Source organism: Panthera uncia, chromosome D2 (assembly GCF_023721935.1).
Source record: "Panthera uncia isolate 11264 chromosome D2, Puncia_PCG_1.0, whole genome shotgun sequence".
Taxonomy (NCBI): Eukaryota; Metazoa; Chordata; class Mammalia; order Carnivora; family Felidae; genus Panthera; species Panthera uncia.
In genome coordinates this window covers 23929170-23943939 of record NC_064818.1, presented here as the reverse complement: position 1 = coordinate 23943939, position 14770 = coordinate 23929170, and the positions used below count along the sequence as shown (strand labels likewise).

Sequence of the window (14770 nt, the reverse complement as noted above, 5' to 3'; positions counted from 1 at the left end):
CTTTAACATGCTCAGGTGGTTCAACTTGGGAATCCTAGTCAGGGAGTATTACCGATCTTTAAAGGTCATACCAAGAGTCCAATCATTTTTAGCCTGAAAGATATTTTTAACAAACTATATGTTGTAAAAATCATAAATTAATTCTCAAGCTTTACTACTGGCTTTCTTGGAGTTTCTCCTTAAACTTGACCTATTTTCTATTTCAGTTTCAATTTACTCTTTAGTATGAAGTGTCTGGTTCAGTGATTTCTTCCATCATAAGGCCTTTCTTTGACATCTCCAGAGATGAAACTAATTTCACTTACACGAAAATAGGCACAGTACAAACTGAGGCAAATAGTGTTAACATTATGCTATGTTTGGCATATTTAATGACTATTCCTAATGAATAAAATTCAGGCTGAAGCCAACATTCACAGTGTTCATGCTGAGAATGGTGAGGGCTACCTGACATATAGTGATCTTGATAACAAAAGGACCACCACATCACAGACAAGGAGGGAAAGTTCCAAAACGAATTCAAATTATGGGACATGCATTTGATTTGCAGTGGTAACTTAGATGAATGATTCGTATGCTATTTCCTGCCTTTGAATGGAAAGGTGGTTTTATGATGCTAAATATATAGATAAACACAAACCATGAATCACAAAGAAGAAAGCAGAGAAATATAGGTATAGGATTGCTTTTATAGCCTTTCTAAAGGAAAGTATTTCTGTGAGTTAATGCTTATTTTAATAATGGAGGGCAAGGGGAAAGCTTTTAGCAACCAAAGATGAGATAAAATTTTCAGTTAATGAAAACAGACATTCAGCGAGACAGCAGGCAGTGAGAGTAGTGACCATATCTAACTTGTTCTCGGCTGCATCCCCAGCACCGACCATACAGTAGGCATTAAACCAGCAGATGTTGAATAAATGTGCAGGATGCTAAACACTGATGGCAGCAAAGAATAAAATAAAAACAAATGAGGAAGGGATGGGGATAAGACAATATAGTGGGGAGTAAGCAAGCAGGCTTGGGGAGAAAGAGTGTAGGGAGAAGAGAGAATCTTAAGCAGGTGCCATGCCCAGTATGGGGCCCCACAACGTGTGAGATTATTACCTGAGCCAAAATCAAAAGTTGGACCTTAACTGACTATGCCACCCAGGTGGCTCTAGTGGGGATTTTTCTGATCCCCCACATAGAGGGTTTGGAAGCAATAAACATAAGTGAAAGTAAAACACATATCCCATGAAATAGTCACAATATGTATGTAGGAAGGTGTTTCACAGAGTAGCAGGACTAGAAACTACATTTAAGTGTTGAATTGAGTAGGAAAAATGGGATTTGTATGCTTCTACATTTCCCAAAACAATGTTCTAAAATGTCCATATTTTCTAAGCAATTTTTCAAGTTGAAATTTAATGTTTAGGTTTTTGCCATAGAATCATGTTGAGTGATGCTTTTAAAAATGTTAAACTGAGAAAGCATCTTCGTGGCGGGGTGGGGGGGTAATAATACATGTACCATTTGACCCTTGAACAATGTGGGGGTTATGGGCATCAACTACCGGGCAGTGAAAAATCTGCCTACAAGTTTTGACTCCTTTGAATGGAAGCCTCACTAGTACCAGCCGATTAACATGTATTTTGTATGTTACATGTATTATATACAGTGCTCTTACAATAAAGTGAACTAGGGAAAAGAAAATGCTACTGAGAAAATCTTAAGGAAGAGAAAATACATATAGAGGACTGTATTGAATTTATTGAAAAAAACTGGCATGTAAGTGGACCCAGGCAGTTGAAACCCTTATTGTTCAGGGATCAACTATACTTCATTTGTAAAGTCAAATAAAAGTACATTTTATAACAAAGGAAAGCAACAGGCTTTCTTGTTTTGTCCCCGGTCCCCTTCTCCTCTGTATCCTCTTGAAGGCACCACTTTAAACCCTCTACTTTCCAGGGCACATGGGTGGCTCAGTCGGTTGAGTGTCTGACTTCGGCTCAGGTCATGATCTCAGGGTTTGTGAGTTTGAGACCCGTATCGGGCTCTGTGCTGACATCTCAGAGCCTGGAGCCCTCTTCAGATTCTGTGTCTCCTCCCCTCTCTGCCCCTCCCATGCTCATGCTCAGTTTCTGCCTCTTTTTTTTTTTTTGAATGTTTATTTATTTTTGAGAGAGACAGAGACAGAACGCAAGTGGGTTAGGGGCAGAGAGAGAGGGAGACACAGAATCCGAAGCAGGCTCCAGGCTCCAAGCTGTCAGCACAGAGCCCAACGTGGGGCTCGAACTCAGGAGCTGTGAGATCATGACCTAAGCTGAAGTCGGATGCTCACCAACTGAGCCACCCAGGCGTCCCTCTCTGTCTCTTAATAATAAATAAATGTTAAAAAAAAAAAAAATTAAACTCTTTACTTTCCTAGCTGACAGGTGAGGATTTTCTTTCTCTTCCACTTCCTTTTCTCCTTCCTCCACCTTCCTGAGAGAGCAAAATCACAGTTGTTCAATCTACAGTCTGTGTTCTCATGATTCTGATATAAATGCTGCTTGCTGCTGGGCCTAGTCATGCTCCATTATTACACTTCCTTTCTTATATAACTTTTGTTATTTTCCAGAGTCAACAATTATCCCGTTTTTAAAATACTCCTTTGATTAGTCATGCTATGCCTCCCTCTTCACATTGCCTCCAGTATATTTTTCGTGGTGTTCAGTGTCTTCTGACTGGCTGTAGCATGTGCTGACTAATTTAAGTATCATCCCTGCATAGGGTTAAACCAATTAGATACTCTCATCCTCATACGTTCCCCTGAGATACCTCTCCTGGCACCCTGCACCCATCACATCCAATTTCGGCCAATTGCACTTGACTTGCTATGTAGATGTACATTCTGGGAAGTACTGTCCCCTCCCTTCTGTGCTAGATACCCTATCTCCTGATCCCATGGGTTTCCTTCTTCATGGATTATTCCCTAATTGTGGGAGAGCATATCTACCCTGACAAAGAATTTAGGAGGTAAATTTTGTGACTTTGCATATGCTTTAAAAAAAAAATTAGATTGATTCTAAGCTCACACATGACTGAGAGCTTGACTGTTTCAGAATGTGAGGGTGAAAATTATGGTATCACGGATGGTATTATTCTTTGGTCTTCAAGCTTCCATTGTCACTATTCAGAAATTTAATGCCTTTCCGATTCTTGGTCATTTGGATGTGACATACTTTTTATCTTTGGAATCTTTAAACACTTTTTCCTTGTCTCTGGTGTCTCTGGACTATTCCAATGACCTTGCTTACAGTCAGTCTTTTTTTCATTCATTGTGCTGGGTACTATGTGGGCTCTTTCTATTTTTTTTTTTTTTTTTGTAAGTAAGGTTCATACCCAGTGCAGAGTCCAGGGCATAGCTTGAACTCCCAAGGTGAGATCAAGACCAGAAATGAGATCAAGAGTCAGATGCTTAACTGTCTGAGCCACCCAGAGGCCCCGTGGGTTCTTTCAATCTAGAAATCATGTCCTTCAGTTCTGGGAAATATTATTGTATTATTTCTTCAATAACTGCATCTGTGGTCTTGTGGTAGAATTTCTAGTTGTTGAATATTATGTCTCTTGGATGCTCTTTTTTAGGACATATGGAAATCAGGAATGTATTCTCATTAAGCAAGAAAAAAAAGCAAATGAACTTCTTTTACAATGGATAACAGTCCAATAAGATTTAAAATCTTTAGTATTAAAATTTAAAATTTTTAGTATATCTATACTAATAAAAGAAAAAGCCTTTAAAAGTCAGGTAGCAGGTAAACTATTCTTCACTAAAGTGCTGATAGTTAATAATTATTAATGATACAGTTGTCTTACATGTCTAGGGCTGCATAGTTAATAAGTTTACACTTAATTCTGAATGTAACACTTCTGGGGATATAATCTGAATATAATTTAGATATTTAATGTTTATTTTTGAGAGAGACAGAGAGAGAGGGAGAGGGAGGGGGGAGAGGGGGGAAGAGAGAGAGAGAGAGGCAGAGAGAGAGAGAGAGAGAGAACAAGTGGGGAGGGGCAGAGAGAGAGGGAGACACAGAATCTGAAGCAGGCTCCAGGCTCTGAGCTGTCAGCACAGAGCCTGACGTGGGGCTCAAACTCACAAACCGTGAGATCATGACCTGAGCCAAAGTCGGATGCTCAACCAACTGAGCCACCCAGGTGCCCCGAATATAATTTTGGGTTTTAATTTTGTTGATCATATTAATTGTACTTGAGCCAAAGTTCACTCTGAAAAATTAAGGATCATTCTGGAAACCCCACCGACATTTTATATCCCATCACCATTGCTATTATGCAGAATCACCACTTAGAATATTTATTTCCATAGCATTGTTATTTTAGTTCAAGATAACCAAGTTGAAAAAGTCTAACTCAGAAGCTGGAATACTATTTAATCTCAATTTAACTTCATAGCAACAAACTCAAATTTTCACTTGAAAGAGAGGCACACACATGATATTAATGTTTATTGGACTCCTACTATGTTTTGGCAAGCACTGTGCTTTTTCATATGCTCTGGCAGACAGGTATATTACCCCTCTTTTATACATGAAGCAACCAGTGAATACAGAGGTTAAGTAAATCACCAATAGTTATTTAAAAAGTCCCACTCAGCATTTTCGGGATCTGAAGCCTGTTTTCTTTCCATATACTACACACCAAAATCAATTACGCTATGGTATTCAAAATAAACCACACCAATTACTACATGCAAAGAAATCCAAAAGCCATAACGCAAGTTTTCACAGAAGGCATACATTTGATAACTTCACTTGCAAAAAAACACAACACACGACATTAGTAACTGGCTAAGTAAAATCTCAAGTTTTAAGAACAGAATTTTTTCATGCCTTATCTTGAATAATCAGTTACCTCAAATTGGTTGAAGTAGGAGTGCAGGAGTAAGCCAGAAATCCTACCAAGATATTGCCATCGGGAGAGAGAGAGAGAGAGAGAGAGAGAGAGAGAGAGAGAGAAAGAGAGACAGAGAGAGACCAGAGACAGGGAAAGAAAGAATGGTCATCTTTACTATAGGTGATTTACTCAACCTTATTTTAAGGCTATAAAGTAGGAAAATTATGACAAAATGACATCTTCAGGTATGGTTTTATATATTAACTAGCTCTCATTTTGTGATCAGTTAAGACTTTCAGAATATTGAGCAGTTATAAAACACATGCATTAAAATGTTTTTTAAATTATCATTTACATTTACATTACAAAAATAAGCAAAGCAAAATTCTGCCAAAAGTTTATAATGATCTAGAATAAAAAGCCACCCTACTTTGTCCATTGACTTAATGTGACATTGAATAAAAAACATAAATAATTACCTTCACCGCTGCAGTGACAGCAGCAGTGGCTGCGAAAGCTAAACCTTGCCGCCCGAAGTTTACCACGGTCTCATAGCCCCGCTCCTTTGCTTGTACAATATAGTCATCAATCTCCTGGGGGAAAAACAAACAAACTCATGGGTATAAATTTTATTTAACAATAGTGTCAACAAGCCAAAAACAAGGACTTTTCCCCGAAGATATAATAGTTTTACTTGTTTAATAGCACAAAACATGTGATGATGTCCATTTCTAACAAATGATTTATGGATTTATAGATCTTACCCTTTCCTTTGAAGAAAGAAGTGGATGAAGGAATTTTCTATATATTAAACTTGCTCCTTTGGTATAGGGAGAGAGCAGCCATATGACAAAAGCAATCTTAAGCTCATAGTACAGGGGGAACCTAACAAGAAAAAATTCGAAAAAACCACTGGTGAAAATAAACTACAATGAGGAAATCAATCTCTCTCTCTCTGTCTCTCTGTCTCTCTCTCACACACACACACACACACACACCCTTTCTTTTAAGAAAGTTCAGTCATTGTATTAAGTTTTCACATGTAAAAGTGAGTGATTAAGGAAATAACTATGTTTGAATTGACGAATTAATTTCATTAACTATAAATCAGTTAACAAAGAGTGACCTGATCCCTGCTGAGATTCCGAAACTTCTACTACAACTGTATAAGCAACCATAGGCAAGCTGCCCGCTGACTGTAGCAGTCCAGAGAGAACATTAACAGCATTTGACCATGGCAGTAAGGTATACCAGCCACCATTCTGCAGAGCCCAACGGGGGCGTCAGTACCGGACATCTCTCCAAGCGCCAGGAGGAAGCTTTGTAATACTCCAAGGGCACAAAGTTACCCCATGAACACATGTCCTTCTCTTTCTCAACACTCCCCCCAGAACTCCCCTTCCAGTCTCATTTGGCCGGAAAACGGCACTTGGCAGACAATCATTCACTTGTAAGGGGAATGGAATTACCATTGTGGTAGACTGGGAATTAGTGTCAGCTACCCATGCCCCTTTCCATGTGACTTTGCACTGTTTTCCCTACGGGCTGAGTGCACTTCCTCGAGGAATGACTGCGGGGTTAGCCATGTGACTTACTCTGGCCAACATAATGTGAGTGTGACATATCACATGCACGCAGAAGCTTTAAATTCCCTTTGACTTCCTCACCCCAACACCCCCAACCTCTTGCTTTAAATTTTTGCTTTCTGCCATGAAACAGCTGCTCCTTCAGCCTTGGGCCTGAAACGAGAAGACACTTAAAACTGAACTGAGCCCCGCAAAGCTGCAGCCAACCTTTTGCCCTTACATAAGTTGAGCAAGAAATAAATGTTTGTTTTTCTAACCCATCATGCCTTTAGGGTTGTTTGCTGCCACAGCAAAAGTGAACAATATACCACAGAGGGCTAGCATCCCATGGGACACAGATTATTAAGATACATGGTTTAACTGAACAAATCTGGGCTCTTCTGATGAGGCAGAGGGGTCCAGGGCAGTAAGAAAAAGCTGTTGTGTAGTCAACAGAGGGTCTTTACCATGGCGCAGTTACAGAGGAGTTTCTGGGCTTTCGCTATTCACAGTAAACTTTTTGTACACCACTCGCTTCTTAATAATATATATAGGTGACATTTGCAATCAGGAAAATATGAGAAGTCTTGAAAAAGAGAACTTGGAAACTTAAGAGACCTAGCATGGTTTGAAATCTGTGTTCTGCCATTTAAAACCACACAAAAAGCCCTCCCCCAAAACTCTCCACCAAACACTTAACAGGTAAATGAATGAGCTATGGGACAGAGGAAGAATAACTCACATTTCAAGTCAGAAGAGAAAGATGGCTGCAGACACAGAAAGGTTCATAAATAAGGGCAAGTTGTTAAGAACGTTAAAGTCTGGTGACTTCTTTATTTTTTTCCTAGCAATCCAGTATGACCTAATGTGCTGTGAGAATACGATGAGAATAGCAAAGCCAGAAAGACAGTTTAAAGGAGAGAACAGCAAGTGTCTGAAACAGATACAGGAGGGCAGGGAAGCAGCAAGTAAAGGGAATGGGGAGGGTCAAACTGGTACCTACATGAGAGCAGCTGAATGATGTTCTGGGGGTGCTGCATTTGTAGTCCAGGAAAGGAAACAAAGAAGGGCTAATTTAGGCTGACAGTTTGTGCAGCGAGGGCAGTTTAGGATACTGGCAAGGTATGAAGTTTAAAGATTTTGAAAGGAGGACTTCTCCAGTGATGGTAAGGTTTAGATGGAAACGCACCAGTGAAATATGGCACAGGAGATTCAAATTGTTCCCTTTGGTATCGCTTCTTGGTAAAATGTTAAATCCTTGAGGGTACAAACATGCTTTAATTTTGTCTCAGCTATTTGGAACAGAGCAGCCAAGGAGCTGGTGGTGAGTGGGCGTCCACGTGGATGCTGACGTCATCCAGTTTGAATGTTTGTAGTTGAGAGTTTTAAGGATGGGGAGGGAGTTCTAGAACCAGATGCTGTGGGCTTCAAAGAGGGAGTCATTTAGGAAGTGATAAAAATAGCCTCAAGTCATCCTGTGGAAAAAGGGTGATGACAACTAAGTTTTTGTATTCCAAGATATTGGGACCTGTGTGGGAGGAGGGCAGGGAGCAACCCACTGGGAAACATGAGCTGCTTTAATTGGAGGGGGGACTGTAAGGAAAGTAATGTTCTTATGGGGAAACCAGATAAAGAAAGTGAAACACTGGATAAGTAAGTAACTTGATCAAATTCACCAGGTTTCCAGCCAAGGGCAGGATAAGAACTCAGGACACCTGATGAGGTGTCTATAGTCTGGCCCTTTCTCAGTGCTAGAACTTACCAAGCAACTGTTTGATCTGTTATTGTTTCAATCACAGTATAGAGAGCAAAAACAATCCAGTACATCATCCATCGGACCTGGAAATAATAAAAATACTTATGAAATAACAGATGAAAATTATTTGCAACTCTGAATAATTACATATATGTTTCCACATCTATAGTTGGACCAAGTGCGGAAGTTGATGGTTTAATTCTCAATAGGTTTATGTCTGAATTCCTCGTACCACAACATCAACAATCTTGGGATACAAGACAAGAATCAAAGAATAACAAATGTAGGAATCTGAATGAAAGAATCAGCACAATAGGATAGATTTTTCTTAACTGGAGGAAAATTCTTTGAAAGATCTTACTCTTATCAACGTGCTTCTTTATGGATGACGATTAGCCATTTACTTGTTATATAAATAACAGCATAATAAGATATGACCACATTTAATCTTGACTTGTCTTTTAAATTTTACATTCCTTAATTCTCAATATATAGAAACTGTTCAGAAACCAAAGAACGATCCTAGGTTTATTACATCCATAATGTTAGTCACCCAGTTTGAAAATCAGGTACTGTATTCTCTCTCTCTTTTTTAATGCTTAACCATTTATTTTTTAAAGGTTTATTTATTTATTTTAAGAGAGTGAGAAACAGACTGTGAGCAGGGGAAGGGCAGAGAGAGAGAGGGAGTGCAGAGCCCGACGCGGGGCTCAAACCCACGAACCGTGAGATTTTGACCTGAGCCAAAATCAAGAGTTGGATGCTTAATCAACTGAGCCACCCAGGCACCCCAAGTTAGTGTATTCTTTTCCCCCATATGTAAGCCTGTAACTTCTCACATATCATTTTCCATCTTCTACCAACACCACAATGGCAGCTGCAATAGGCTGAACGTTTGTGTCCTCCTCCCCCTCAAATCCATATGTTGAAATCCTAACCCCAAATGTGTATTAGGAGGTGGCGCCTTCAGGAGCTGATGAGGTCGTGTTGGTGGAGCTCTCATAAATGGAGTTACTGTTCTTCTAATAGGGCCTCCAAAGAGATCTCTTATGCCTTCCACCATGTGGGAACACAGTGAGAAAATGGCCACCTATGAACCAAGAAGTGGGTCTCACCAGAAATCAGACCTGCCTTGATCGTGGACTTCCTAACCTCCAGAACAGTGAGAAATATATTTCTGTTGTTTATAAACCACCTAGTCTATGGTATTTTTGTTACAGAAATCTGGATGGACTGAGATAGTAGTTCAAGACGTTTTTACCTCTTTCCTGGAATAGAGCATCCTAACTGGTCCCTGAGACTCCAGTGTCTCTTTATACCAATCCTTTTCATTGAATGCTACCAGATTAATTTTCTTGAATTCATTTCCCCGACTATACTTTTCTACCTACTTGAGTACACAAACTCTCTTATCGCTCAAGTAGGTTGGATTTTCATTAAGGATTAAAATCTCTGCTCTCCTGCTCAATATTATAATAATAGCTAATATGTAAAACCATGCCAACTATGGCCTTGGGACTACACTAACTATATCACATATATTAAGTAATTTACTCTCCACAGCAATATTACAAGGTAGGAAGCATAATTATTTCCACTATAGATAAGGAAACAGTGACAGAGAGAGGTGAAATGACTTGCTCAAGGTCATTTAGCTGGAATTTGAATCCAGGCTCTCTGACCCTGGATTTGGTGCTATTAATCAATTATACTATGTAGAGAAAGAATTTGTGAGGATTGGCTAAATGTGAAATCCAAGAATAACCACTGCTTCCCTTGTTCTCTTCTAAATGAGAGGACAAAAAAATTTAGGTCTCTATAAATAGCTAGAAAATTGACCTACTATTTAGTTTTAATATAGAAGCTTGTTTGGGTATTCCATAGACAATAGAAATGAATTACAATTCAAGTGGCTTTTATGGTTTTCTATTTACATGGACAAATCAATTAAAAATAGCCACGAATAACTTTTGAAGCAATGTATTATGAAATAGAAATCATACCAATTTACTCTAATGTATAGACTCCTGAAAGCTTAAAAAAATTGCCCAAAGCAAATAATAGGGCATCTTATCTATATCTGAAAAACAAAGCAATGGATTTACAATTATCATCTCAAATTAAAAAACAAAACAAAACAGCCCAAATGTACTCTCTAGTTGTTCACTTTTCATGGGTTCTCTAAAATCTTTCACTGCCACCAATTCCAAGCTTTTGTCCAAATATGGGGATTTTCATCCTATGTATACTTTCTCCTGCCCCTCCCTTTTTTAAGTTAAGTGATACTCTGACAAGCTCTGATTCACCTGCCCCTCCAGAGCCAAACACTAACTCAGCACTTTGACCTCTCAACTGTATTCAGAGGGTTAGCTTGTACGCTGATTGACTGACTATATGCCTCTCCCCAAAAAGAAAAGAAAGAAAAGGCTGCAAACAGAAGAATGAGGTTTTATACAGCTAGAAGGAATCTAAAGAGTTTTAATTTTTTAAAACTATACAACTCTTTACTGAAAAAAACCGAGCCAATTACAAAAGAAATGGCTCCCGAGGGGCCCCACCGGTCCACCCACGGTGCGACTCTGGAGGAGACTCGAGCGCTGCATGGGCCAGAGTTTGAGACAATACGGTAAACTCCTCTTACTTTCCTGAGGGGCCTAAATAATCAAGCCGCATCAGGCGGGTGAGCTAAGAAATGGCAGGAGTAGGAACAAGTCTATCAAGGGGGCGGCTTCTCAGGGCGCGGCGGCCTTCGGACCAGATCTTTTCGGTCCCCCGTCCCCCTCCTTGTACTCACCACGGGGATTTCAGGGTAAACTGTTCCCTTCTTGCCCAGGAAAGAGGAGGCTTAAATTGACTCTCTTCTAGAAAGCTTAGGAAACTTTCAGCAAGGTAAAATTATTTAAGTCGGTGCTTGTTACTTTTCGTAATTTCACTATTTCCCGCCACTGTTACCGTTGTGAGTTTCCAAATGGATAACAACTCCCCAAGTAGTCATAATTTACTGGTTAATAGAGGAGAAGAGAGAGGAAAAGGGGACTGCACGGAGAGTGACTGGTGATACCTCCAAATGACTAGTTCTCTAATGAATGAGAACCGCTAAACGTCCCAGATTTCAAGCGCACACTCGCTTCAGTCAAGTGCTTACTCAGTTTCCAAACGAAGTTATTAAATTAATTTTAAATCCACAAAATAAAAGTGCTTTAAAGAATGTAATGTTTATCTCTTTAAAAACCCCACTTTATATTTAGTAATGTCAAAAATAAAAAAAGGAGAAAAAGAAGGTCATGCCTTTTAAAAATAGATTTTTTTTTTCTTTTAGAGAGAGTGTGAGCAGGGGAAAGGGGCAGAGGGAGAGAGAGAGAATCTTAAACAGGCTTCATGCTCAGCACAGAGCCTGATAGGGGACTTGATTTCACGACTCTGGAATCATGACCTGAGCTGAAATCAGGAGTTGGAGGCTCAACTGACTGAGCCACCCAGGAGTCCCTAGCCATGTCTTTTTAGTTAAAACACAACAAAGTATCCAGTCAAGAGGGTATTCCTGGACATTTTCCTGGATTAACAACAATTTTATATAAGCAAAACCCCATGGTATATTAATTTGTCATTAATGAACAAATTCTTTGATAATCTGCTCTTAAACTTAAGGTTATTTTTTGGTTGTCCTTACCAGAAATATGGATCTTAAATTATAATAGCAGGCAATAATTAAATGAATGTAATAAGTGTGTATTATTCGTGCGAGCAACCAGAAAGAAAGTTAACCTTGAAAAGACATTGCTTATTTTTCTATTAATGGATTTGGTTGGGACTTTATACCAAATGATTACTCAGCACAGCTTTTATTAAAATTACACCTCAAGGCCATGAAGCTTACTGTTTAAGGTTTTGCTCCAAGGAAATAGCAAGGAAGAAGTCAAGGTCAAAAAAAAAAAAACAAACCAAAAAAAAACAAGTCACAAAACTATAAAAGTATAATTAAGCATGTGAAGAATAAAGATAAAATATTCTTTAGATCAACAGAAAACATCAATAACAAAATGCAAAACCAAAACCAAAAATTGGCAGGAAAACGATCACACTGATAATCTTTTTTTTTTTTAGTTTATTTATTTTGTGTGTGTGAGAGAGAGAGAGAGATAGAGAGAACACAGGGGTGGGGCAGGAAGAGAAGGCGAGAGAGAGAATGCCAAGCAGGCTCTGCACTGCCAGCGCAGAGCCTGACACGGGGCTCGAACGCATGAACCATGAGATCATGACCTGAGCCAAAATCAAGAGTCAGATGTTTAACTGACTGAGCCCCCGAGAAGCCCCTCACACTGGTAATCTTATGAATGTATATAACCAAATATAGTCACTATTAAAATGTTATGCAAATGTAAGTTAGTAACTTAACTGTTAAGTTAATAAGTCACACACCTTTTAAGTTCCTGGGGAAAAAAAGTTATTGGCATCATCTTTATTTGGTAAAAATTTATGTTCTTGGGAAAAGTGGGAACAAATAGTACAGTATCTTTCTAGTTCAGAAACAATTGGTAAAATCAGCAAACCATTGTCTAAATATCTCCATGAGGATGAGTAATAAGAAAGCTGTATACCCAACTTTTTCTTAAAAGTCTCTTTGGTCCCAGAGAACTGAATTATCCAACAAGGTGAAGATTATACCTATAAGCACTAAGATGGATATACACACACCATAATTTTGATAAATCTTTCATATCAAACATAGTTTAGACAATTCTTAAGGACTCAGGTGGCATCATTACCTATAACACTGATACAACTGTAGTAAACCCTACTTTATGTTATGAGAATAGAAACATGAGTATGATAGTTCCTGTCCTCACAGATTTAGCATTTTACTAGGGAAAAGAAAAACAAACAAGTAAAAAACTGTGATTAAAAACAATGTTCTGGGGTGCCTGGGTGGCTCAGTTGGTTCAGTCAGTTAAGCTCTGCCTCGCTTTGGCTCAGGTCATGATGTCACGGGTCGTGAGATTGAGCCCTGAGTTGGTCTCTGTGCTGATGGCTTGGAGCCTGCTTGGGATTTGCTCTCTCCCTCTCTCTCTGCCCCTCCCCCACTCATTCTCTCTCCCTCTCTCTCTCTCTCTCTCTCTGTCTCTCACTCAAAATGGACAAATAAACTTAAAAAAAAAAAAAAAGTTCTGCTGTTTTTACTACATTAGATGCCCTAGCTTCCAGTAGGAGTCAAGAGTGTAAGAATCTGAGGAAATCTTACTAAAGGGACTATTTATAAAGTTGTGGGCAAGGTTCAGGAAACCCAATGAAAGGATACTGAAGCACCCTGGAGTTAGCAACAGTAGGAACTGGATGTGAAGGAGGGAGGGCAGAGGAAAGCTTCCTGGAATCCAGAGAGGGCAACTGTAGGGGAGAGTGGTAGCCTCAGGTAGACAGTCACAGCCAACCCCTGGTGGCAGGGAGGAAGGGAGGATGCTGGGAGAACAGTACTCTGACCTCATGCTCATCCTGCCTTCTGATCTTCTGCAGAAGCCTTTCAGGGGCCAAACTAAACGGAAGCCAGATATGATACAGTCTGTATGGATCAGCCTCCTGGGCCATAAGCAAGGTGTAGAAACGTGGAATGTGGAGAGGAAAGTCCACTGGCGGGGCGAATGGAAGGTGCCAGCACTGCTTAGCCTGCCATCTCTTTGATCCACCCAGAATGGATTTCTCTCTGCTTCCACAGATACCTCCCCGCCCAGATGACCATCATCTCCTGTCTGCATTATTCTGATAGCAACCTAACTGATCACTCTGCCTTTTTGGGGTCTATTCTGCATACAGCAGTCAGAGTCTCTCCTTAAAACAGAAAGAAGGGGCGCCTGGGTGGCTCAGTTGGTTAAGCATCTGGCTCTTGATTTCAGCTCAGGTCATGATCTCATGGTTCATGAGTTCCAGCCCTGGGTCAGGCTCTGTGCTGACAGTGCAGAACCTACTTGGGCTTCTCTTTCTCTCTCTCCACCCCTCCCCGTGTTCTCTCTCAAAATAAATAAGTAAACAACAAAAAAAACCAAAACCAAAACCAAAATCATGTCATTCCTTTGCTCAGGCCCCTCTTACGGCTCCCATCAGAATTCTTACCCTAGTCTAGAAAACCCTGTGGATCTGGCACCAGCTACATCTCCGGTCTCATCTGCTATTCCTTCCTGCCCTGTTCTGCTCCAGTCATATTGGCCCTTTTACTGTCCCTTGTATGTGCAGATATGCTCCTTGTATGTGCAGATATGCTCAGGGCCTTATTACATGTTTTGTTGTTTTTTTGTTTTGTTTTGTTTGGCCTGAAATGCTCTCCTTCCAGTTATCCACGTGGATTGCTTTCTCACTTGCTTCAGATCTCTGCTCAAATATTTACCTGTGAGGTCTTTTAAAATATCCATGTCCTGGGGCGCCTGGGTGGCGCAGTCGGTTAAGCGTCCGACTTCAGCCAGGTCACGATCTCGCGGTCCGTGAGTTCGAGCCCCACGTTGGGCTCTGTGCTGACTGCTCAGAGCCTGGAGCCTGTTTCCGATTCTGTGTCTCCCTCTCTCTCTGACCCTCCCCCGTTCATGCTCTG

The 14770-nt window shown here is 40.1% G+C and overlaps 1 protein-coding gene across 1 annotated transcript in view; it reads right to left on the bottom strand.

Annotated features, from left to right (window-relative positions):
- REEP3 (receptor accessory protein 3) overlaps nt 1–14770 on the bottom strand; it is a 97255-nt gene that overhangs the window by 20109 nt on the left and 62376 nt on the right. Inside the window, exons 3-5 of the mRNA XM_049646147.1 lie at nt 8203–8279; nt 5640–5760; nt 5355–5468 (exon numbers count right to left, since the gene is read on the bottom strand). Of these exons, the coding sequence (XP_049502104.1) occupies nt 5355–5468; nt 5640–5760; nt 8203–8279 (312 nt within the window). The remainder of the gene's footprint in view (nt 1–5354; nt 5469–5639; nt 5761–8202; nt 8280–14770) is intronic.